A 26,354-nucleotide genomic window follows, 5' to 3' on the forward strand; every position below is an offset into this window, starting at 1 on the left:
ACGCCCTCCACCAGCCAGGATCCGCTGCCAGCCTGTATCATGTGCGTGCCTCTGTACCTCAGTTTTTCAGCGCTTGTGCCCTGAATGTTCCTTTATCTTTCAATCTAGTTGTAGTGCTTCCACTTAGGCAGCTTTCCTGTGGTTCTTGGTGGTAGACGTTTTGTCTTTTAGTTTTAGTTTTGAAATTGTTGTACACGGCTACAGTTTAGGTGTATTCACCTAAGCTGCCATCTTGGATCTCCTGCTCTGTGTAATCTGACTATAAATTAAAGATCCTACTTACAGGCAGGTTCACTGTTTCCTCATTCAGGCATAGTGATCCATCTGACCCCAACTGTATCCTTTAATCCTTCAACACCTCTCCTCAGGTTAACCATTGGCCATGCTTGGTGTGGTTTACTAGACCACCAATTTACACCATACATAAAAATAAACTCAAAGTGGATAAAGGACTTAAATGTAAAACAGAAAACCATGAAAATCCTAGAAGAAACCATAGGCAGCAACATAGCAGACATTTGTCATGGCAATGTCTTTACTGATAAAGCTCCTGAGACAATGGAAACTAGGAGAAACTACATACATTATTACATCAAAATAAAAAGCTTCTGCATCACAAAAGAAACCATAAAAAAAAACACAATAAAGCCCACTGCATGGGAGAACATATTTGCCAATGTTATCTCCCATAAAGGTTTAATCTCCAAAATTTATAGGGAAGTCATACAACTTAACAAAGGGAAGATAAACAATCCAAACAATGGGCAAAAGACATAAATGGATACTTTTTGAAGGAGGACATACAAAAGGCCAAGGGACATGAAAACATGCTCAGAGTCACTAATCATCCAATAGATGCCAATCAAAACAATGATAAGGTACCATCTCACATCTGTCAGAATTGCAATGAGTAACAAACAATAAGTGCTGTCCAGGACGTGGAGAAAAGCGAACCCTCTTGCACTGCTGATGGGAATGCAGACTGGTTCACCACTGTGGAAAACAATATGGCATTACCTCAAAAAATTAAAAATGGAATTTCCATTTGACTCAGTAATCCCACTTCTAGGAATATATCCCAAGAAACTATAAACACCAATTATAAAGGATATATGCACCATTAAGTTCATTCCAGCACAATTTATAATAGCTAATATTTGAAAACAGCCTAAGTGCCCATCAGGAGATGAGTGGATTAGAAAACTGTGGTACATCTACACAATGGAATACTATGCTGCTTTAAAAAAGAAGGAATTCTTACCATTTGCAACAGCTTGGATGGAACTGGAGAACATTATGCTAAGTGAAATAAGCCAGTCAGAAAAAGATAAATTTCACATGATCTCACTCATTTGTGAAATATAATGAACAACATAAACTGATGAACAAAAATAGAACCAGTGAAATAGAAGCATCGAATAGACTGTCCAACCTATGAGGGAAGGTGTGTGTGTGTGTGTGAGTGGGGGGGGGGGGGTTAAGGGTAAGAGATCAACCACAGGACTTGTATGCATGCATATGAGCATAACCAGTGGACTCAGACAGTAGAGTGGTGAGGGCATGTGCTGGGTTGTGGGAGCATCTGGGAACCAGTCAATGGGGGAAAAAGTAGACTCATGTAATACTTTAGATAATAAAGAATTTAAATTAAAAATAATACATATAAATAAAGTTTTAAGAAACATAGGTTCCCAATAAAATAAAAAAAAGCACAAAGCACCAAGGAAAGCCAACATAAACAAGAATCATCAGAAATAAGCAGTTTAGTCAGACTCACAGAGGCATTTATAAAAAGTATGAGACAGAATGTGAAATGTGTATGCTTAAAGAAATATGCCAACCAAATACACAGTGCAGGATATTCAAAATATGACTAAGAACTACGAGACTTTCAAAAATGTTGAAACTGATTTTAAAAAGAGCTTAAGAGAATTTTTTAAACTGAGACATATAATAATTTAAACAAAAAACTTAATGTATATGTAAAATTACTGCTAAGTCATAGCTCCAGAAAGAATTAGGGAACTGAGAAATAATTATGAGATAATTAGCTGGACTGTAGCGTAGACAGGAGAAGAGAAAGATGTTCAGAGGCACAGAGGCCAGAGTGGAAGCACGTCACATGTTTAACACACATGTAATCAGAGTTCTCTAACAGAAAATAGATAATGTAGGAAATGTAATGTTTGAAGAAATAATATCTGAGATTTTTCCAAGTGTGGATGAAAGATATCAATCATCAAATTAAAAACTCAACTAAGCGACTTATGTAGTATATAGTACTAGAAGCCCAATGCACGAAATTCATGTATTGGTAGGGTTTCTAGGCCTGGCCGGTGATCAGAGGCAATCTGTGGGGCGATTGGTGGGTCCTGTTGGCACCTGACTTGGCTGGCCAAAGGTCTGTCAGCTGGGGGCAGATCCTGCTTTGAGTGTCTGCCTCCTGGTGGTCAGTGACCACCAGAGGCTCGCCCTGATGATAGTGACTGGACCCGCCTTGTTCTGGCGCCCCTGCCTACCTGCTCTACCATCCTGCTGCGACTGATGCCTTCCATGTTCCATGCTCTGCTGCCTGCTGCCAACACCTGCCATATTCCATAAGCGCCCCCCCCCCCCCAGTGGTCACCACACATCATAGCGTTGTTCAGTTCTACCATTTGTATGTTAGGGTTTTGGTTTATTTGCATATTAGGATTTTATGTATATAAATTTAAAATTAAAAAAAGCATTACAAATAGGATGCATAGCCAGTCTCCCTCATGCCCAGAATTTAGACACTATACTTAATGGTGTAAAGGTGAGCTTTTGGTGGAGTTGATGGTGGAATAGGTAAACACAGATATTCGTTGCCTCCCACAACCATATCAATATTACAACTAAAATATAGAACAATCATCATTCAGAACTCCTGAAACCTGGCTGAATGGAAGTCCTGCAACTAGAGAAATAAAGAAGAAAGCACATTGAGTCTGGTAGGAGGGAGTGGAGGTGTGGAACTGGCTGATCTGACATCCATGTGTGCCAATTTTCTAATCAGGAGGGAGATCTTTCCCATGGAGGCCACCGATGAGAAACAAGGAGTCTCAGCCCTACACCAGAACCCCATCCCAGAGTTCCAGAGCTGAGAAGAGAAGTCTCTCTAATTTTGGGCTGTAAAAACGAACAGGGATTGTAGCTGAGTGGCACAGAGGCTTCTGGATTACCAGGTCCTATTAACAGGCCTGCACACAAACTTGCACAGTCTCACGTCCTCTGAGCTTCAGCACCTGGAAACGTTGGGGGAAACTAGGGACATATGGGGAGGAACTGGATTGTCTGGCATCAGGTCAGGAACTCAGGGGTAGCTTTCTTTCAGATAGGGTTGCTCACAGGGGTCATTGTTCCTGTGCTAGGACCTCCTCTGTCACAGGGCTGACTGGAAGCCATATCTAAGCCTTAATCAGCCTGGCTCACACTATTTGCTCAGCCCTAGTGATTTCCTGAGACTTCTCCCAATCCAATTTGGAGCCCCATCCAAGCTGTTTGCAGCAGCTTTTTCATATAAATGGCCTGTTCTGGCTCAGGCTTCAGATTTTCCTAAAATCTCTGAAACAAGCTGCAGCTGGTATCATCATGCCCCTAACCCATCAGTAAATGACCCAAGACTTGGCACTAGCACCAGCCTGCTTTGCTTCACAGCTGAGTCTCAGCTGGGCAGAAATAGACTTACAAGTCCAGGAAGCATAAGAGTCCCAAACAAGAGGAACCCATAGAGGCCTACATCAAGACACATCATAATTAAAATGCCAAGGGTTAAAGACAAAGAGAGAATCTTAAAAACAGCAAGAGAAAAGCAGTTAGTTACCTACAAGGGAGCACCCATATGACTGACAGCTGATTTTTTAACAAACTTTGCAGGCCAGAAAGGAATAGTGAGAAATATTCAAAGTGATGAATAGCAAGGACCTATAACCAAGGTTACTCTACCCAGCAAAGCTATCATTTATCGTAGAATTGAAGATCAGATAAAGAGCTTCACAGACAAGAAAAAGCTAAAGGAGTTCACCTTGACCCCTACCCCTGCCCCTGCCCCGAAACCAGTATTACATGAAATGTTGAAGAGTATTTTTTAAGAAGGGAAAGAGAAGGGTATTTTTTTTTATTTTAGTTTTATGCATTTTATTTAACAAATTCAGGCTAGAGAGCATTTGCAACTTGAACCCCTGAATCCAGAGGAAACAGGAAGTAATGTGGGCAGGAAATGTTTTTCCGTGGCTTCTTCATTACAACCTCGGTTATCTATCTTCTCCTTTTTATGTTAGGATTGTATCTAAAGAGATCATCAGCAAGGGACTCTTCTTTTGCATGTTGATTCTGCGCCTTTATTTCCTGCCATAACCAGTCTTCTAATTCTGTATTCTTCTGAACATGATGGGCTATTAGATCTGATCCTCCAATGATCTGTGGAAGTTTTCCTGCTCCTGAAAATTCGACCTTTCTGAATTTCTTAAAATTCTTCAGTGGACCTTGACACTGGGGGCATTTCTGGAGGCAGCCAGGGATCTGAACTCCGTCAGCAACACCTTCCTCAGAGGCATCTCATCAATACTCTCAGGCTTGTCATTGTTAGATGGCTCTTCTTTAGTTGATGGCAGTGATTCTTGATCTCACATTTCTTCCCAATTTCATTTTCTTACGGTAGCGTGGGACTCTCTGGCATGGCTCGGTCATTAGGAGAGCCATTTGTTTCCATAAGAAGGGTATTCTTTAACAAGAGGAAGAAGGAGGAGGAGGAGGATAATGAGGGGAAGAGATAAAAATATGAACAGTAAATTGGCATTAAATACAAATCTATTGACAATTAAATCTAAGAATCAGTTGAATAAGAAATCTAATGAACAAAATAAACTGGTGAATAAATAGAATCAGAGACATAGAAACATGGAACAGACTGTTGAGTCTCAGTGGGAAGGGGGGAGGGGTTGGAAAGATTAGAGAATTTACATGCACATATGCATTACCTAAGGACACAAACAATAGGGTGGTGAAGGCCTGGGGTGGGGCAGGAACCCTATTGAGGAAGAAAAGAGGGGGGACTCCCTCAACAATAAAGATTTAAAAAATAATAATGGTTTATTTTCATTTCAAATGAAATATAATAGTCACTTAAAAAAGAAGAAAGAACAGAATTCAAGATTGGCTTGATTTAGAAAATCTATTTTATATATCACTGGATTAAAGTGTGACTTGCAGATTTAGTGTTTTTAAAATTTGTACGTTTAAAAATACATTTTAATAGCAACAAAATATAAAATACTCAAGAATGGATTTTACAAATCTTGTGCAAGGCCTTAATAAGAAAATGATAAAGCCTTATTAATATATTTTAAAAGACCTTAAAAATGGCACTACATACTATTCTCATGAATAGGAAGAATTGATACCACTAAAAATATTGGAATTGAAGGTTTTGGGTTCAATTTTAAGTCAGGGCACATACCTAAGTTACAATATGATTTCCAGTTGGGAGCGGAGCTATTATTGTTGTCTGTTGCCCTCCTCTTCCCATCCCCCTCCTTTCCTCCTTCACTTCCTCCTCCCCCTCCCCTTTCCCTTTCTCTCAGTTAAAAAAAAAAAAATCCTTCTTGGGAGAGGATACAAAAAAAGTATGACTAGAAGTGTTGCAGTTAGGGGGCTATCACATCATCCCTGTGTGTGGTTAGTGCACTATCAATAGCATGGAATTCAGTTCAGAAACATTTACGACAGGCCAGCATCTGTGGGCGTTAAGTGAGGCACCTGAACACAGAGATTAATAATTGGTAAGTAGTTGGAGAGAGCAAAATAAGGTAAAGGAATGCACTGGATCGTTTCTGACAAGTGGAAGAAGGTCAGGGATGCCTCTTGGAGGAGATGGTGTTTCTTGAGGAAAGAGATGGAGTTGGGTGCAGAAGGGAGGACAGGCTCATTCCAACCACAGGCAGCTCTGCTAGCACAGACACAGGGCAGACAGATGCTCTTCTGGAGCCTAAACCTTGAGTTGGGGCCTAGAGAGAGATGAGGCAGGTGGTTTCAATTTGGTTTCATATACTGCAGACATTGTGGCCCTGGAAGTGCAGATTGGTACACAGTGACAGGACTGTTTCCCTAGAACCTCATCCTAGACTGCTGAACAGGGAGGCTAGCCAGGAGGTGCAGTGGTCCAGATAAAGACCAGGAGGTAGTGAAGGCTAAGAGAGAAGAGTATGTGGTGGGTCAAGAAATGTTTAGGAGGCAAAATTTGCAGGACATTGTGTTGATTGACTATGATTGAAGAATGGAAGACTGTGGAATGCAAGAACCAAAGTAGTCAGCTGTAAGAAATGAAGCAGCCTCCTCAATCTACTCCTGGGCTTTGCTAGGGCAGAGTGGATCCAAGTGAGATTTTTTTCTTTCCTTCTTAGTGATTTGTAACATTAATTTGCAAATGAAACACATGCCCCTCAGTAAATTGATGGCACTGTGATTCTGTCACATCATTCAAAGCTAAGTAGCAGCATAACAAAAATGTGACTGCCACTAAAATACTTTTACTCAAGAAAATTTGGTTTCCAATATAGCTCCCAAGATTAGTTTATGGAAAAGGCAGTGAATGGTCACTATAATTATAACATCCTGCCTAGAAGGCTGGCTGGGTTGGGTTTAAGGTTTCTTTTGGTGGTTTATAATTGCTTTTTGTTATTTTATCATTTAAACATCAGTAATATTTTATTTATAACTGTGTTGAAAATTGTGTTTCAAGCACACTGTTTGTATTTCTTTAAAGGATATGTTTTCAAAACCAAGACAGAATATTTCTGTGAAAGGCTTGATTCTTAGAAGCATTATTTAATCTCCTAGGTCACTTTTGTGAACCAGACTAAGAGCATGTCATGAGTTTGTTTTTAGGTTTGTCGAGTCCCTTGGCTCAGAAAGTAATAACCTTCAGGGCAAAAGAGATCTTGCAGTTTTTCTGACAGGTTGGCTCAAGTACAGACCTCCTGCTGAAATTAGCTGGGGGGGGGGGGGGACAAGGGGGGGGGTGGACGACTGTCTCAGCATAGGCTGTCCTTATGCCTAAGAAGTGATTCTGCTGAGAAGATGCCTCAAAAAAGGACTTTAATCAAACTCTCAATTAACTCAAATGACATTTAATGTTTCCACTTAATTAGTTTTTAAGTAGAATTAGCCAAACAGCATTTTTACCATTGTTTAAATAATGATAGCAAAAGCTTAAATGGAATCCCCTGAGATTTAAGAGAGCTTTTAAGCATCAGTTATTATCACCATTAAATTTTTAGTACCCTTAAAACTGGAGTTTTTAATGATGTCATTAGGATCACCAAAACAGAATAATTACTTGCTTTCTCCTTCAGAGCATTTTGCTACGAAGATTATGAAAAGAAATGCTCATAATCTGGTCCACTGCAGGCATGCATAAGACACATTAAAAATGAAATGGGATCCTAGCCGGTTTGGCTCAGTGGATAGAGCATCAGCCTGTGGACCAAAAGGTTCCAGCTTTGATTCCAGTCAAGGGAATGTACCTTGGTTGCAGACTTCTCCCCAGCCAAAGCCCTACCCAGGGCTTGTGCAGGAGGCAACCAATCGAAGCGTTTCTCTCACATTGATATTTATCTCTGTATTTCCCTTTCTCTTCTACTCTTCCAAAAGGTGGCGGGGGGGGGGGGGGGGGGGAGGAATCAATGGAAAAATATTCTTGGGTGAGGATTAACAAAAACAACAACAAAGAAATGGGCCCTGGCCACACCCAGGTTTTGGGTTTGATCCCTGAGCAGGGCACATAATAAGAAACAACCAATGAATGCATAAATATTGTAAGTGGAACAACAAATCAGTGTTTCTCCTCCCCTCACCCCTTAAATATCAATAAAGAATGGGAATAAAATAATTTAAAAATGGAACACTGCAGTACCAAATGAAAAGCACGCGCACACACACACACACACACACACACACAAACACACACACACACAATGAAATGGAATTTCAATTAAATCCTAATGACTTTCTTGTATCTAGGTGATAGGAAGTCAGCCTTTAGGTAGTGTCTTCACAGCATCTGGAAATTTGTTCATTAAATTTCTGATTCTCGGGCCCAGAGTCTTCACTCAGAGAAGTTGTGTAGTTCCCACATCCATATAAATTCTGAGATGCTTATGACGAACCAGCTCAGCTTCAGTGTTTACACTGGTCTATATGTCTACTGTAGTCTATGGCATCAAGTCCCAGCTCTCCTACACACTAGCTATAGGGCCTTGGGCGAATCACTGAACTCTAAACATCAGTTGCCTATTCCCTAAGAAGGGGATAATAATAGGATTGTGGTGCAGAGGGTTTACACAAAACACAGTGCCTAACTCGGCAAATACTCAGTGAGTATTAGCTATTAGCATTAACATTGAGCATATTAAGGCTTTCACCTTTTTAATGCATGTTAGCTTTTAAGTTTAAACAAGTAATAATTTGTCAGAAATTAAAGGAAACCTAGAAAATTCTACATTCAGAGAGGTACCACCTAAACCTTAAAATATATCCATCTGAACATGTTTTTGTTCTTTTAGGCCAATTGTATCTGAAAAACATGAACTTCTCATTCAGTTTTTCTCAGACTTAAGCTTAACTGCAGATGGATTTATTGGTCACTACAAATTCAGGCCAAAAAAATTATCTACAACTACAGCACTGCCAATGACCACCACAGTCACTGTAACTACAGGTGAGTTTTTCTGTTTTGATATTTGCACATAAATTTAAGGAGTGTTAAAAAGTCTTTTGAAAGTAGAAAGAAAATAAAAAAAGGAAGTTATTTAAAACTAAAATAAGTCAAGATGAAAACAATACATAGACTAATATGACTCCATTAATGAAAGAAAAGTATAAGATATAAGAATAATAAGCTAAGCCAAAGCTGGTTTAGCTTAATAGATAGAACATTGGCCTGGGTTCAATTCCAGTCAAGAGCATATGCTCAGAGGGGGGCATGCAGGAGGCAGCCCAATCAATGATTCTCTTTCATCATTGATGTTTCCATCTCTCTCCCTTTTGCTCTGAAATCAATAAAAATATTTTTTAAAGAAAAGAATCCTAATATAATATTTATTAAATGGATTTTTAGAAGAAGGGAGAATTTACATTGATGTGAGAAAGAAATATTGTTTGGTTGCCTCCCATCTGCATACCAAAACCTGGGTGTATGCCCTGACTGGGAATCAAACCTGCCACCTCCTGATGTATGGGACAGTACTCTAAACAACTGAGCCATACTAGCCAAGCCTAAGCTAATAATTTGTAAATGTCATCTTAAAAAATTATGACCAGTTAAAAATTACTAGGAATCCACATAACAGATCATTATTAGACTACTTTTTCTTTTTTGGCATTTATAAAATTATGGTTTTCTTTTTATTACATAGAATTACAGTATTTTAGGTTAAAATACTATGCCTGTTTTCACATCTGCCAGTATTTGCACTTTTTTATTGTTTTCGCTTCGCTCCAAAGTGTGTAATACAAAATATATTACATCTTTTGTTAGAGTAAATAAAAAAATATATTTGACATATTCTAGAAGTCAGTTGGGAAACTCTGGTCTGGGACATGATCTAAGAATTGGAGAGACAGGAGGGGTTCCCTGTATCTAGTCTCTACATTTTGTTAACTCTACTCACTGGGATTTCGGGCCCCAGATATCAAAATCTAAATCCTGGGAGCAGAAAAAAAGTGAGGAGGAAGGACCTAAGGTTAAGAAATGAAGCAGTTTGAAATAAGACCAACTTTATGGTCCACTATTTTCTGTATACTCCCCAAGTAAGGTTGTTCTGAGAACAGGCCCTTCAGTTGGTTTTTCTGAGCATTCCCCAAGTTTGCCACCTTGTGGCCTGGAAGGTTACTGCCTCATGTTACTGTATTACTCCAGCTCATCTCAGTGGACCCTGCTGTCCTTATTCTTTCCAATACCCATAGTGCTTAGTGGTTCCTTAGGTTTTATCTCCAGTCTTAAACTTTCTCTTAAATTGCAAACATGGATTTGTAATTATCTCCAAGAGTTTTTCAACTACTAGACATTTATATTAAAACCTATCGAACACAACTTGTTTTTATTACACTACTTTCTGCAATAAACCTGCTCCTCCACCTGCTTCCCAACATAGCCTAAAACATCAGAGCCACCCTCTGAGAGTCATCTTTGACCTCTGTCTGACCTCCCCACTGCTTGCCCTGCCACCACTCACACACACACACACACACACACACACACAGCCAACCAGGCCTGTCTCCCTCTTAAAGTCATTCTCTACATCTTGCCATCCAGTACATTAGCCACTACTGAGCACTGAAAATATGGCTGGTGCACTGAGGGACTAAATTTTTTAATTTAATGAAATTTAAAAAGCCTCATATGCTTAGTGGCTACCAAATTGGACAGCATGGGAGCCCAACTCTTTCATGTGGTATATAAGGCCCTTCACACTTCATCCTATTCTCTCTTTTTAGATTCATCTTTGGTCCCTACTACCTCTTTCCTTATGCTCTAAGTATTTTGGAATTTATCCTGTGTCTGGGAAACTGTTGATGGATTTAAGCAAAGTTCAGGATTAGATTTGTCACTGTGACGTGAATGTGTTTTAGGGGTCAAGAGGATTCGTAGGTTCTGTGGTTGTCCAGGTGAACTTCTGTGCTATGATGTAAATACAGAGAGCCCTGACAGGTAGCTCAGTTGGTTAGAGCATTATCCCATTATACTAAGGTTTCAGATTTGATCCCCAGTCAGGGCACATATAGGGATCAACCAATGGATATATAAATAAGTGGAACAACAAATCAATGCTTCTCTCTTTCTCTCTGTAAAATCAATTTAAATAAATAAATAAACAAACAAACAAACAAATAAATAAATAAAATACAGAGATAGTCAAGAGCTACTGACAACTGTGCAACTCAGGGACCTTGGGAGATATTGACAGGGCTTGGTGATTAATTGGACTAGGGAGATCAGGTATGTGTCAAGAATGCCTTCCAGATCCCTGGGTTGCAAAATCTTGGGGTAATGTAACCATTCACTGAAGTTGAGAACTGGGTAGAGGGGTAGACTGATAAGGTAAGCTGTGACCTTGTTGGATCTGAGGTGTCCGTGAAATGCATGTGGACAGTTATATCTATGAGCCTTCAGACCAGAAGAGAGATTTAAGCAAGATATCTAAATCTAAGAATCATCACCAGTCCATGGTTGATACCAGGACCCAGAATGAAATTGCCTAGGAAGAGGTTAGAGGTGAAAGAAGGGCTGAATTAACTCTCTCAAAACTCCAACACTTTAAAGGGAGAATATGCTAGTAATGGAGACTGAAAGATGAGAACTAGGAGGAGGGAGGGAAGCCAGGAGCATGTGCCAGGGAACCCTGGGAAGAGGATGTTGTAAGAAGGGAATGGTTAGTAGAGCCAAGTGTTGATGAAACTTCCAAAAAGGGAAGGAATAAAATGTTTCCATTCTTTTTCATGACTTGGAGATCCTAGCAAGAGTTATGTAAGTGGGCTGAGGTGTTTGGAACAAGGAGAAAAAATTCATAGTAAATTCCAGAAACTCATTCCACAAGTTTGGTCATAAAGGAGAGAGAGAGAGGCTTTGAGTATCTAGAAGAAGTTAAAGGCAATGGGAAGCAGCCAGCAATGGAGAACATATTGGCAGACAGTAGGATGACCTGAAGAGGGAATATCTACTAAGGTGAGGGGCATGATCTCCAGAGCAGTCACCAACTGGTGGTCTGTGGACCACTGGTGGTCCATGAGGTCTGAAAGGTTGGTAACCGCTGTTCCAGAGAACTCACAGGACAGACCTTTGGCCAGAGGCGGAGCAGCCTCTTCCCTCAGGGGAGGGAGAGAAGAGAGCAATTGCAGACAAGATAGCTTTGAAGGTTTGATGGGAATCTTGCAGACATTTTCTTCTATGATCTCTGTTCTCTCTATGAAATAGGCAGGATCACCTGTTAATAATGAGAAGGGGGGTGGTTAGGAGAATGAGAGAATTTGAAAAAGAGCTGCGGAAATTGGGGAGTGAGTTGATCCACCAAACATCTTGTCACTTCAATGAGGGTCCATTTGTGGACTCAGCTGAGTGCAGGCACAGGTTCAAACAGGGTTGAGGGACAAGGGGGAAAGGACATTTAAGGTATTGTCAGGAAAATGACAGAAATAGTGAAAACTAAGTGGGACAGCCAAGGAAGTAAAGATGAATTGGGAACAAATGAGAGGTGTGGACCACTAAAGATAGGGGGGAAAAAAAGTCATGAGAGTAAATCAATAACTAAGCTTGAAGTAGAGGCAGTTATACTGGATATAAAGATATCTAAATTTGAGAGATTGATGACTAAAGACTTCAACAGGAGTACATGTGAGCCTGGGACTGAGTTACTGAAATGGAGCAGAGAGAAAGTCTCTGGGAAGAATGAGGCCATGGCATGGAGAGGGAGCACCATACTGAGGGTGCCCCACCAAGATAGGTGCAGGAGTACACAGAGAGGAAGGCTGAGAATCAGGTGTGTGCTGGAAGAGCAGGGCAGTGGGGAGATGACAGTAGCAGGGTGAAGAGGGTTAAGGTTGTGTAGCTGATGACTAAGAGCAAGGATCTACGGAAGGCAAGGATGGAACAGTGTGGGACACAAACCCAACTTCCATTCTGACATTTGGAGGCTGAGAAGGAGCTGGCTTCCAGTCATCTACATAGAAGGGTGCCCTTTCACCCATCAGGGAGAACATAATGCCAGTATTTTTTGGTTTAATTCATTAGGTAAATCTCTAACTTCTGGAACAACATTCTCTCAAGTCTTTACTGAGCTCTTTGTCTTAAAAAGAAATATATGTATGTATTATTTAACATTTTATTTTATATATTTTATGTTGTAATCCACTTCAGATCCTTTTTGGAGTTTAGTAGGGATACAAATTAAGAGTAAATAAATAATAAATTCACACAAGAGTCCACAGAACCTATTAGAAGGGCAGTACTTCAATTGCAAATTCTTACCTAAGGAGTACAATTTTGTTACAGTTGTTTTGCTTGGTTTTTCCTAGAATATTGCCACATATAAGTGAATAGCAAGTATTTTTGAAACATTTTAAATGATGGTAATTGGGATTTAATATTTTATTTTGTTAACTCATGGTTTCTCAACCTTGGGACTAGTCACATTTTGGGCCACATAATTCTTTCCTATTGAGCACTGTCCATTGTAAGTTATCTAGCAGCATTCCTACCCACTAGATGCAAAAAGCATGCCCTAGGTGTGACAACAAAACTATTTCCAGACAGGCCGTGGAAGGCTCAACATAAATGTTTAGTAATTGGTTGCATCTAATTATAGATATAACGTACTTTACACATGAACAGTATTTCTAAAAACCCTGCACTGCTCTCATTTAAGTAATTGCATGTTTTAAATGTACCAAGAAAGCTCTCTCCATCTTTAGGGAGACAATATATACACTATATATTTGTTGTACTAGATTTTTCTAAGCAGGGCAAATGAAAACTCTATTTTTGGTTATAGTATTAGTTTTATGGAAAATAAGAGAATAAGGTTAATTATGGGTTTTCTTTTATCTCAGGCTTAAAATTCAACAAAGGAGCAATTTTAGTTGGTAGTATAAATAATTTCTTTTGCATGCTCTTTAATTATTTCATTGCAATGACATATTGGTGGCTCAGTTTAATAAATATGAATGTTAAAGTGATGGATTTGTATCTAAATACCAATTATATTTGAATTCATTTTCCTGAATCTTATGTCTTTTCTTTTTAATTAAGGTTTAAAACCCACCATAGCCATGTGTCAACAAAAATGTAGATGGGCCGGTACTCTGGAAAGCAATTACTGTTCAAGCAATTTTGGTAAGAAATAAAATCAAGCAACTTTGTGGACTTGTGCTCTTCAAAGTATTAGAGTTCATCACTGAGAAAAATATGTATATAGAAAATTTACTTTCCATATAAACTTAATTTGATTCCTAATATGTGATACTCCTATATATTTTGGTTGGCTCAGTATTTCTGGGGGGGGAAAAAGCCACACAGCAAACCTGTATACTTTTTTCTCACATATTTTTCATATATTGGTTATCTATTTATACATTGACTAGAGGCCCAATGCAGGAAGACTCGTTCAAAAATGAGCCTTCCTTCCCCTGGCTGCTGGCACTGCCTTCGCTCTGTCCAGAGCTCCCTTTCCCTCCCACCTGGAGTACAGAAGGCCTGTGTCGTTGCCATGGTGATGACACAAGGGTCCTGACCTACCCCCTGCCACTCACACCTATATATGCAAATTGTTGGGTTAATTTGCATATTTACTCCTGATTGAATGGTGGGCACTGAGAAGGTACAGTCAATTAACATATATTTTTTAGGTAGATAATTCAACTTCAATAAATTAAAAGCATATCTAAGCTGGCCTCTCTCACAGGAAATTCAAGCATTTCCTCTGCAATGTCTGTTTTTCTAAAATATTAAATTTAAACCTGGAAATCTATTTGGAAACACTTATAAATTGGAACCTGAGGAGACATTACTAATGATTTAGAATTTATAAGAGCTTTTTAAACTAAAATATAGTTGCATTTTTTTGTATGAAAACCACTTAAGAGCAAAGATACCATATTTAATTTTGTTGCTTATTTCCACAAGAAAGATTTAGGAAGGTCTTGTCAAAAAAAAAAAAAAAAGCTGTGTAAACTAAAAGCTTATCCCAGACCGAGGGCCTCCTAGAGGGGCTCTGCATGCCTTGCAGACCTGGGCCCTTCCCCACTTTCATTTTCCAAGCATAAAAATGAACCAAACAGCACAAGTGTCACTGCCACCACAGCCAGCCTGTCTCCGCAGGAGATGCTTCAGGAAATCTTCTTCTCTATCTTTTGATGCCACCTATTCCACTTGGCGACAAGTTGACATTTTGCAGTGAATACTCAGAGGAGAATTCTGACTTTTTTGAGCTTACACAACATGTAAGCAGTGAGCTCTCACTTCACCCCAAAAGGCTCCTATCAGCCAAGTCCAAAACTTGATTAACTCCACTGTGATTTGCTTACACATGGGAAAACAACCACAAACAGTCACCTGAAGCCCATTGGTTCTCAGCCTGACCTCCAGGGGCAGTTTGGGTTGTCACAATAACTGGGGAGTGTTACTGTTTTTTTCTGGGCAGGGAGAGGCTCATAAAATAGTCTTTCAATGCAGTTCCTGTTCCACATGGCATTACCCTCACCAAAATGCCAAAAGCACACCTTTGAGAAACACATATTCTTTTCTTCTGTGGCTCAGAAATTAGACTCTTTTCTCCAAAAGTCAAAATGGAAAAAATAGAGTTACATAATGAAAAGCAACTGAATTTTGCTATAAAAAATTTTAAACAAGAAAATGCTTTGTTATAATTCAGTTCTATATCTTGATTTGTTAAATTAAATAAACAGGGTGGATAAGAAAGAGAATATCAGCTCGACCTTCATGGCTCAGTGATTGAGCATCGACCTATGAACCAGGAAGTCATGGTTCAATTCCTGGTCAGGGCACATACCTAGGTTTCAGGCTCGCTCCCCAGTATGAGGCATGCAGGAGACAGTGAATCAATGATTCTCTCTCATCATTGATGTTTCTATCTCTCTCTCCCTCTTCCTTCCTCTCTGAAATAAATAAAAATATCCTATCTAATAAAAGAGTAATATGCAAATTGACTGTGCCGCTGCTACACCCACCAGCCAATCAAGAGCTAATATGCAAATAAACCTAACCAAGATGGCTACCACCATGGAAAGCAGGAGGGAGGCTTGGGTTTCCCCAGGAATGAAAGAAGCCAGGCTTTCACGAGTCCTTGGTGGCCTTGGCTGGGAATATGTCCATCAGAGCCAGCTGGGTTCCTCTGCAGATGATCAAAGTGATCTGGGGGTCCCTGGCCAAGGTCCAAGCCTAGGTCAGAGGCTTGTGGCCATGGCCAGGAGTGTGTGTGTTGGGGGGATCTGGGCAATTGCAGCCTGCTGGAGGGTTTATGCCTTGGCAGGGGTGGAGCCGGAGATCAGAGGAGATAGGTTTGAACCACAGAGGAAACACCTTTTCTGACCACTCGTTGGCTAAGCTCTCTGTATGCCACTGGTAATATTCTTAGTAACTTGGATATAAGAATCCAAAAAGTGATCTAGGGCTTTTCTCCATTCCTGGAGAAAAACAAACAAACCATGGTCTGCTGCTAGAGGGCTAAGAAATGTCATAACCTGCCTGCCCTAGGCGGTTTAGCTCAGTGGATAATGCCTAGGTTTGCCAACAGCAGGGTCCAGGTTAAATTCTGATCAAGAGCATGTACCTAAGTTGTAGGCTCTGAGGCCCAGGTCAGGGCTCATGCAGGAGGCAACCAATCAAAGTGTTCCTATCACTTTAATATTTATATCTTTCCCTTTCTCTTCCATATTCTTTAAAAATCAATGGAAACATATCCTCAGGTGAGGATGGAAGGAAGGAAGGAAGGAATGAAGGAAGGAAGGAAGGAAAGAAGGAAGGAAGGAAGAAGTGTCATATCCTATGAAAGACACATCTTGAAAATGCCTAAAGAACATTGTCATTTTTTCACGGTAAAGTCCGTGTTGATGAAAACACCTTGGTGGCTGCAGTGACTGGCAGTGGCTGGTGCCTTTCTCTGATCAGCCCAGTCGTCTCCCTCAAAGGGAGGCCAGACTGCTGAGGGCTCCCAGTATGTGAGAGGGGGCAGGCTGGGCTGAGGGGATCTCCCTCCCCCCTCCCCAGTGCACAAATTTTGTGCACCAGGCCCCTAGTTTTTAATAAAAAGAACATAAAAGACCTAGTAAAAGGCAGATATTTATGGATAATTAGAGAGAGCTAGGGACCCATAGGATGAACCAAAGTTCCAAGACAGAGGACAACTAAAGAGAGGGGCTAAAGAAGGGAGACACATAAAGGTAGGCACACACACCCATACAGACACAAAGACTCCCTTCCTTGTGGCCCAAACACTATCATGCAACCTTCAAGTTTGGTGTTGCCTTAGAAGACTCAAGGTCTTGTGGAGTATGTACAGGTAGAGGCTCATACTTAGTAATTGATCTACATGTTGGATAAGACATTGTGAAGAGTCTCTTCTCAGTAATGGACCATAGTGCACAGCTATTCGGGTTTCTCTCTGGGGTCTCAATATCTAGCATCATGGTCCACATGATACCACCAGGACTCCTTTCTTCAACCTGAATTTTGGTGACAAGTGTACAAAATCAAATTTGATTATGCTGCTAGGGCTTTCTCTTTAACATTAAAATGCTTCCGATCTGATACTTAGAAAAATGTAAAATTATGTTCAATTCTGCTTACATTTGCCTTCACTGTCATATTATTTCAAAAATGTTTTCTTCCACAGTATTTGCTGGTACTGTTATCACAACCATCATGCGGGGTGGAAGGTTGCATGCCACAGTCTCCCTCATCAGCATCTATAAAGAGGGAAATCTGGCAATTCAACAGGCTGGCAAGAACATGAGTGCCAAGGTCATTGTGATTTGCAAGCAGTGCCCTCTCCTCAGAAGAGGTAAGGAGGGAAATTTTAGTCCTGCAGTGAAGCTCAGGGACAGAGATGGGAACAAGAGAGCCTCTCCAAGCTACTCAGGGATCTGAGCATGCCCTAGCTTGTTGTTAATGGATATCAAGTCAGGGCTTTTGGAACAAATGGAAGACTGTGGCATCAGGCAGAATTGGGCTCTAAGCTCAGTTCCTGTGAGGTGGACAAGGATGAGGAGCGGAAATGATGAATGAGTCCAAGCACCACATGAGGTTAGATCAATAGACAGACACAGAGGAGCAGTTCAAAAGAAAGAGACTTTCAGTTATGAACTTAAGGTGCCAATATTAGAGGAAAATATTCACCAAATAGAAGGCAATTCATTCCTAGCCAATTTGGCTCAGTGGATAGAGCGTCAGCCTATGGACTGAAGTGTCCCAGGTTTGATTCTGGTCAAGGGTACATGTCCAGGTTGTGGACTTGATCCCCAATGGGAAGGGTGTGCAGGAGGCAGACAATCAAAGATTCTCTCTCATCCTTGATGTTTCTCTCCCTCTCCCTCTTGAAATCAATAAAAATATTAAAAGGTGTTTTTAAAAAAATGCAATTCCAAGCTCAAGTTCAGAAGGGAGAGGGGCATGTATTGGTTAGAATTAAAGATCTGAGAATAATTTTCAGATGTAGGATCATTTAATCCATACATGGAATGAGTTTAAGAGAAATCAAGGGAAGGGGAAAGTTACTCCAGAGTCAGAACCACATAATTTTTAAACAAGCTCTTTAATTTATAAAAGTAATATATTTTCTATGGTTATAAAAAAAAGTTTATGTAGAGAATGATATAAAATGTGAATCCCTTTCCCTTTTATTTTACTTTATTAATTTTTTTATTGATTAAGGTATTACATATGTGTCCTTATTCCCTCATGACCCCCCCTTAATCACCCCACTCATTCCCTCATCCCACTTTTATCTATGTCCACTGGTTAGGCTTATATGCATGCATACAAGTCCTTTGGTTGATCTCTCCCCTTTACCCCCACCCTCCCCTATCTTACCTCTAAGGCACATGTGTCAAACACAAGGCCCGCGGGCCAAATCCGTCCCGCCAGGCCTTGCAATGTGGCCCGCACTGCGCTGTCATCACTGACTCCGCTGCGTTTCCATCACAATGACAGTTTATGACTGTTCAGTAAACCATTCGGCCCGCGATTTAGGCTGGATTTTAGATTTTGGCCCCTTCTCTGATTGAGTTCGACACCCCTACTCTAAGGTCTGATGGTCTGATCGAAGTTTCTCTATCTCTGGATCTATTTTCATTCATCAGTTTATTTCATTATATTCTAAAAATGAGTGAGATAATATGATATTTATCTTTCTCTGACTTATTTCACTAAGCATAATGCTCTCCAGTTCTATCCATGCTGTTGCAAATGGTAAGAACTTTTTTTTTTTTTTTTTTTTTTTTTTTTTTTTTTTTTTAACCACAGCATAGTATTCCATTGTATAGATGTATCACAGTTTTTTTAATCCACTCATCTCCTGATGGGCACTTAGGCTGTTTCCAAATCTTAGGTATGGTAAATTATGCTGTTATGAACATAGTGGTGCATATATCCTTTCTAATTAGTGTTTCTAGTTTCTTGGGATATATTCCTAGAAGTGGGAACACTGGGTCAAATAGGAGTTTCATTTTCAGTGTTTTTTTTTAAATATATTTTATTGATTTTATACAGAGAGGAAGGGAGAGAGATAGAGAGTTAGAAACATCGATGAGAGTCATCGATGAGCTCCCTCTTGCACACCTCCTACTGGGGATATGCCGCAAAAAAGGTACATGCCCTTGACCGGGATCGAACCCGAGACCCTTCAGTCCCCAAGCCGACGCTCTATCCACTGAGCCAAACCGGTCCCGGCCATTTTCAGTTTTTTGAAAAAAACTCCATACTGTTCTCCACAGTGGATGCACCAGTCTGCATTCCCACCAGCAGTGCACTAGGGTTCTTTTTTCTCTGCATCCTGGCCAGCATTTGTCATTTGTTGATTTGTTGATGATAGCCATTCTGACAGGTGTGATTTGGTACCTCATTGTCGTTTTGATTTGCATCTCTCATATGATTAGTGACTTTGAGTATGTTTTCATATTTTTCTTGGCCTTCCTTCAGTCTTCTTTCAGAAAGTATCTACACCATTTGTTGAAGAGACTGTCTTGACTATATTCTATGTTCATGCCTCCTTTGTCAAATATTAATTGAACATAGTGGTTTGGGTCGATATATGGATTCTCTGTCTTATTCCATTGGTCAATATGTCTGTTCTTATGCCAGTACCAGGCTATTTTGAGAACAGTAGCTTTGTTATACAGCTTGAAATCTGGTATTGAGATCTCACCTACTTTGTTCTTCTTTCTCAGGATTGCTGTGGTTATTTGGGGTCTTTTTTTTTATTCCAGATGAGGGTTTTTTTTGTTTTTTTTTTGTTTTTTTTTGAATATTAGGCTTTTATTATATAGGATTACTGACTATTTTCCCTATGTTGTATATTACAGGAAAGCACGATATTTTTTTTTATTGCAGTTTTTAAAAAAAAAATCTTTTATTGATTAAGGTGTTACTTATGTGTCCTTATTCCCTCATTATCCCCTCATTCCCCCCACTCATGCCGTTACCTTTCTGTTGTCTGTGTTCATTGGTTAGGCTTATATGCATGCATACAAGTTCTTTGGTTGATCACTCCCACTTACCACTCTCCACTACCTTCCTTCTGAGGTTTGATGGTCTGATAGATGTTTCCCTGTCTCAGGAACTGTTTTTGATCATAAATTTATGTTGTTCATTATATTCCATAAATGAGTGAGATCATGTGATGTTTAACTTTATCTGACTGGCTTATTTCACTAAGCATAATGCTTTCCAGTTCTATCCATGTTGTTGCAAATGGGAGGAATTCCTTCCTTTTTAGCGCAGTGTAGTACTCCATTGTGTAGATGTACCACAGTTTTTTAATCCACTCATCTGCTGATGAGCATTTAGGCTGTTGCCAAATCTTAGCTACTAGAGGTCCAGTGCACAAAATTCATGCACGGAGAGGGGGGTGTCCCTCAGTCCAGCCTGCATCCTCTCCAATCTGGGACTCCTCTGGGGATGTCCAACTGCCCATTTAGGCCCAATCTAAACAGGCAGTCAGACATCTCTCTCACAATCTAGGACTGCTGGCTTTCAACTGCTCACCTTCCTTCCTTCCTGATTGCCCCTAACCACTTCAGCCTGCCAGCCTCATCACCCCTTAACCACTCTGCCGCCAGCCTGATTGATGCCTAACTGCTCCACTGCCAGCCTGTTTGCCCCTAACTGCCTTCCCATTCAGGCCTGGTCACCTCTAACTGCCCTCCCCTGCAGGCCTGGTCCCTCCCAACTGCCCTCTCCTACTGGCCATCTTTTGGTGGCCATCTTGTGTGCACATGGGGGCAGGATCTTTGACCACATGGGAGAAGCCATCTTGTGTGTTAGGGTGATGGTCAGTCTGCATATTACTCTTTTATTAGATAAGATAGAGGCCTGGTGCATGGGTGGGGCCAGTTGGTTTGCCCTGAAGGGTGTCCTGGATCAGGGTGGGGGTTTCCTTGGGGGGTGGGTGGCCTGGGCAAGGGGCCTGTGGTGGTTTGCAGGCCGTCCACAATCCTGGTGATCCAAGTGGAGGCCCTGGTATCTGGGATTTATGCATCTTCTACAATTAAAACTTTGTAGCCTAGAGTGGAGCCAAGCTTCCTGCTTGCTCTGTGGCTGCAGCCATTTCTGTTGGGATTTATGTATCTTCTATAATTGAAACTTTGTATCCTTGAGTGGAGGCCTAGGCAGCAAGGGCAGGCAGAAAGCTTGGCTTCCTCCATTGTCAGGGAAAGCCACGCTTACCTCCTGCTCTCTGTGGCTTCAGCCATCTTGGTTGGGTTTATTTGCATATTTGCTCTAATCAGCTGGTTGGCATGGCCAGTGGGTTTGGCTTGTGGACAGAGCAGAAGTATGGTCAATTTTATATTACTCTTTTATTATATAGGATGGTAAATTGTGCTGCTGTGAATATAGTGGTGCATATATCCTTTCTGATTGATGTTTCTAGCTTCTTGGAATATAATCCTAGAAGTGGTATTACTGGGTCAAATGGGAGTTCCATTTTTAGTTTTTTGACGAAACTCCATACTGTTCTCCACAGTGGCTGCACTAGTCTGCATTTCTACCAGCAGTGTACCAGGGTTCCTTTTTTTCTGCATCCTCACCAACATTTGTCTTTTATTGATTTTTATGATAACCATTCTGACAGGTGTAAGATGGTACTGCATTGTCATTTTGATTTGCATTTCTAGGATAATTAGTGACTTTGATCATGTTTTCATGTGTCTCTTGGCCTTCCTTTGTCTTCTTTCAAAAAGTTTCTATTTAGGTCCATTGCCCATTTCTTTTCTTTTCTTTTTTTTTTTTTTCATATCTATAGATTTTTTTTCTTTTATTTTTTTATTTTTTTATTATTTTTTTTATCAATCTTTATTGTTCATATTGTTACAAAGGTTCCTCATTTCTTCCCCCCTCCACCAGGTTCCCACCCCACCCTCCGCCCCCTCCCCATCCCCCATTGTCCTCATCCATAGGTGCAGTTTATGTTCAGTCTCTTCCTCCCTCCCTTTCCCCAATAGTAAATCCCTTTTCAGATAGTAAATCAGTTACTTAGCATTTTCTCATATCAATAATACCACCACATGCCCAATGATACATTTCACACAAAAGACATTTCCAAATAGGTCAACCAGCCTCATCCAGGCCCCACCCAAGGCACTCACAGATCAACACAGATCAACACCCCAGCCCTATACTAACTCAACACATCCAGATCTAAGCCTTCATCACTTGATTCAGCAGACCCTCAAGTTCCCACAAAAGTTTCCAGCCATGTCTGAGAGGCAGCCGTGGGGCAGAGGCAGGCGAGGAGCGAAATGTTCGGGCCTGGCTGCTCCAGGCCTGGCCTCTGTTGCTCTGGTTCGTTCCACAACCAGCTGCTCCAGGTCTGGTCACCGCCGCTCCCGACCTAGTTGCTCTGGACCTGGCTGCTGCTGCTCCGGGCCTGGCCGCACTCGACCCAACTGCTCTGAGCCCGGCTTCTCCGGGCCCGGCCGCTTCGGGCCTGGCCGCTCCCAGCCTGGCAGCCGCTGCTCCGGGCCTGGCCGCACCAGACCCGGCTGCTCCGGGCCTGGCCGCTCCTAGCCTGGCAGCCGCTGCTCCAGGCCTGGCCATACCCGACCCGGCTGCTCCGGGCCTGGCCCCTCCCAGCCTGGAAGCTGCTGCTCCGGGCCTGGCCGCACCAGACCCGGCTGCTCTGGGTCCAGCTGCCCCGGGCTCGGCCACTCCGAGTCTGGCCGCTCCCAGCCTGGATGCTCCGGGCTTGGCTACTGCAGTTCTGGGCCTGGCTGCTCCCAACCCGGCTGCTCTGGGCCTGGCTTCTCTGGGCCCGGCCACTCCGGGTCTGGGTGCTCCTGGACTGGCCACCCTGGGCTTGGCTGCCTCCGCCTCAGGCCTGGCTGCCACTGCCCCAGGTCTGGCTGCTCCAGTGCTGGCTGTTGTTGCTCTGGTTTTGGCTGTTGCTGCTCTGGGGCCTGGCCATTGCTGCTCCGGGCCCGGTTGCCACTGCTTTGTGCCTGGGCACTCTAGGCCTGGCCGCCACTGTTCCAACATTCTGTCCTTTTTTTTTCTTCTTTTTTTTTCTTTTTTAAAAAAAACGCATGTTGCAATGTTGGCTGGTGAGTTGAGTTCTGACTTAGTCTTTGATTTCTCAAGATCTTCTTTGTATTCTTTCTTAAGTAATTTTACTATCTTTTGCTCTCACTTGATTTCTTTACGTTGAAAACTTCTTCGGTTTCTTCCTCCTTGTCCTGGGAGCTCAGCAGGTTGGCCTGTGGCACCCCTTTGTTCTCTGGGGCTCCTGCGCTGCTTCAGCCTGTTGCTGGGGTCAGTGCCGCCCAGGAAGCAGCCCCCGGCCTTGGCTCCGTTGCCCGCGCTCAGAGGTCAAAGGCTCAGGGGCACATCCCCCCCCCCCCCCCCGGGGGCCCCGTCGCCCGGCTCGTGTCCGGCAGGGGCTCCTGCTCCCTCTCGCATTCCTCCAGTCTGGAGCTTTTTTTTTTTCTCCTTCCCGCTAGGGGAGTCTAGGATCAGAGTCAACAGACTGTCCTCTGCACACAGTGCGCGAGACTCTGGGGGCTCCACTTTTCGCCACTCCTCTGGGATTCCGCCTCACAGCCCCGTCTCCCCCTGCCCGAGCCTGGGTCCCCAGGGTCTGGTCCAGGACTGGGGTTCAGAGCAGTCCGGACTGAGGCTCAGCGCCCCGGAGGCTTTGTTTCTTCCCGCTAGGGTAATCCAGCATCAGAGTCAACATTCAGTCCTCTGCGCGCAGTATGCGCTCGACTTCGGGGGCCCTGCTTTTCACTGCTCGCTTGGGGTTCCGCCTCACAGCCCCGTCTCCCCCACCGGAGCCTGGGTCCCCAGGGTCTGGCTCATATCTGGGGCTCAGCGCTGCCGGTTCAGGGGTTCAGCCCAGGATGGGGGTTTTATTTCCTTCCTGCTAGGGAATGCCAGGCAGCACCCAGTCCTCTCCTCCTCTCCGGCTGCAACCTATCTGTGCGCGCGTGAGTGCGAGCGCGCAGCATGTCTCCGTACCTTGGGCTTTTTTTCAGCTCCTCTGATTTTCCTTCTCGTTTTCTCTTTCCTTCTTGTTGTAGAATTTTCAGTCAGTCGACTACCTGTAGCTCTGGGCGATGTCCACTCCACATTTTAGTTGTATTCCATTGAAATTGTTGTGTGCTGCTGCGGTTAGGTGTCTACCCGAGCAGCCATCTTGGATCCTCTATCCATTGCCCATTTCTTGATTAGATTGTTTATCTTCCTTTTGTTGAGTTGTATGAGTTTCCTTTATTTATTTATTTATTTATTTATTTATTTATTTATTTTTGTGATTGGGGAAATATTTTTTTTAATAAGTTTTTATTGTTCATATTATTACAAATGTTCCTTCCCCTCCCCCCCCACCATTGCTCTCCTCCACCAGGTTCCCACCCCATCCTCTGCCCTTTCCCCACTCCCCATTGTCCTCATCCATAGGTGCACAGTTTATGTTCAGTCTCTTCCCACATCCCCCTCTCCCCTTTTCCCCAAGAATCGTCAGTTCACTCCCCTTCCATACCTCCGATTCTATTATATTCACCAGTTAATATTGTTCATCAGATTTTTTTTTTAATTTCCTTGGTTTTTAGATTCACTTGTTGATAGTTAAGTATTTGTTGTTCATAATTTTTATCTTTATTTACTTTCTCTTCTGAAAGAACCCCCCTCAGCAATTCATATAATTCTGGTTTTGTGTTGATGAACTCCTTTAGCTTTTTTTTTTTTTATTAGTGAAGCTCTTTATCTGACCTTTGATTCTGAGTGATAGCTTTGCTGGATAGATTATCTTTGGCTGTAGGTTCTTACTATTCATCACCTTGAATATTTCTTGCCATTCCTGTCTGGCCTGCATGGTTTCTGTTGAGAAGTCAGCTGACAATCGTATAGGTGCTCCTTTATAGGTAACTACCTTCTTTGCTCTTGCTGCTTTTAATATTTTCTCTTTGTTTTTTACTCTTGGAATTTTAATTATGATTTGTCTTGGTGTGGTCCTCTTTGGATTCCTTTTGTTTGGAGTTCTGTGCGCTTCCTGGACTTGTAAGTCTAATTCTTTCACCAGGTGGGGGAAGTTTTCTGACACTATTTCTTTCAGTATATTTTCGCTATCTTGCTCTCTCTCATCTTCTGGGACCCCCATAATTCTGATGTTGGTTCGCTTGAAGTTGTCCCAGAGGTTTCTTACATTATCTTCAATTTTCTGGATTCTCTTGCCTTCTAGCTTCTGTGGAGGAGTGTCTTCTGGCTCTTTATGTTCCATATCTTTGACTTGATTCTTGTGATCTTCCATTCTGTTTTTAGGACTCTGTATAATATTTTTTATTTCAGAGAATGTATTCTTTATTTCTTGTAGATCCCTTATCATTTCTTGTTGATCCCTTATCATTTCTTGTTGATCCCTTATCATTTCTTGTTGATCCCTTATTAATTCTAGTTGATTTCTTTTCATATCTTCATAGGTCTTATCGATCTTTTCTAGGAAATTCTTGAAAAACCTTATAAGCGTAGATTTGAACTTTATATCCATTCGCTTTTTGTCCTCCATTTCTTTCCTTTGTGATCTATTTCGTTGTCGCATTTCGCAGCTACAGATGGGATGGGGTTTCAGGATGGAGCCTACAGCCTTGGCTTCCGTCTCAGTAATCCCCAGAGTCCTTCAGTTCTCTCTGCAAACGCCTCTGAGAGAAAGGTGCCCTCAATTTTCGCCTGGTGCCAAACAGTCTATGCTCTCCCCCAATGAGCCCGGTATTGGGGTTCAGTTCAGTTGGAAGTGGAGTCGGAAGTGGCATTCAGAGCAGTCTGGAGCCCCTGTCTCCTTCCCCCCAGGGCAATTCCTCGGCACAGCCGACCGTCCCTTCTCTGCTCGCAATGTGCGTGCCTCCGGGACCTCCTTTTGCCCCTCCCCCGGGGTTCTGCCTTACAGCCCAGCTGCCGCTGTGTGAGCCTGGGTCCCCGGGGTCTGGCCTAGAACTGGAGTTCAGAGCAGTCAGGACTGGGGCCCAACGCAGTCGGAGCTTTTGCAGTCAGAGCGTTTATCTCCTTCCTGCAAGGCACTCACTCAGCCTCCCTCCTCTCCGGCTCCGTCCTCTCCGCG

General features: G+C 42.2%; 1 protein-coding gene across 3 annotated transcripts in view; it reads left to right on the forward strand.

The window, feature by feature from the left end:
- PCOLCE2 (procollagen C-endopeptidase enhancer 2) overlaps window positions 1–26,354 on the forward strand; it is a 189,499-nt gene that overhangs the window by 137,719 nt on the left and 25,426 nt on the right. Inside the window, exons 6-8 of one of the 3 annotated variants that reach the window (XM_036444898.2) lie at window positions 8,583–8,737; window positions 13,823–13,906; window positions 17,424–17,591. In XM_036444898.2, coding sequence (XP_036300791.1) covers window positions 8,583–8,737; window positions 13,823–13,906; window positions 17,424–17,591 — 407 coding nt within the window. The remainder of the gene's footprint in view (window positions 1–8,582; window positions 8,738–13,822; window positions 13,907–17,423; window positions 17,592–26,354) is intronic. The other 2 variants (XM_036444899.2, XM_045584119.1) reach the window with 2 other exon arrangements.

Source organism: Pipistrellus kuhlii, unplaced genomic scaffold (genome assembly GCF_014108245.1).
Source record: "Pipistrellus kuhlii isolate mPipKuh1 unplaced genomic scaffold, mPipKuh1.p scaffold_m20_p_2, whole genome shotgun sequence".
NCBI lineage: Eukaryota > Metazoa > Chordata > Mammalia > Chiroptera > Vespertilionidae > Pipistrellus > Pipistrellus kuhlii.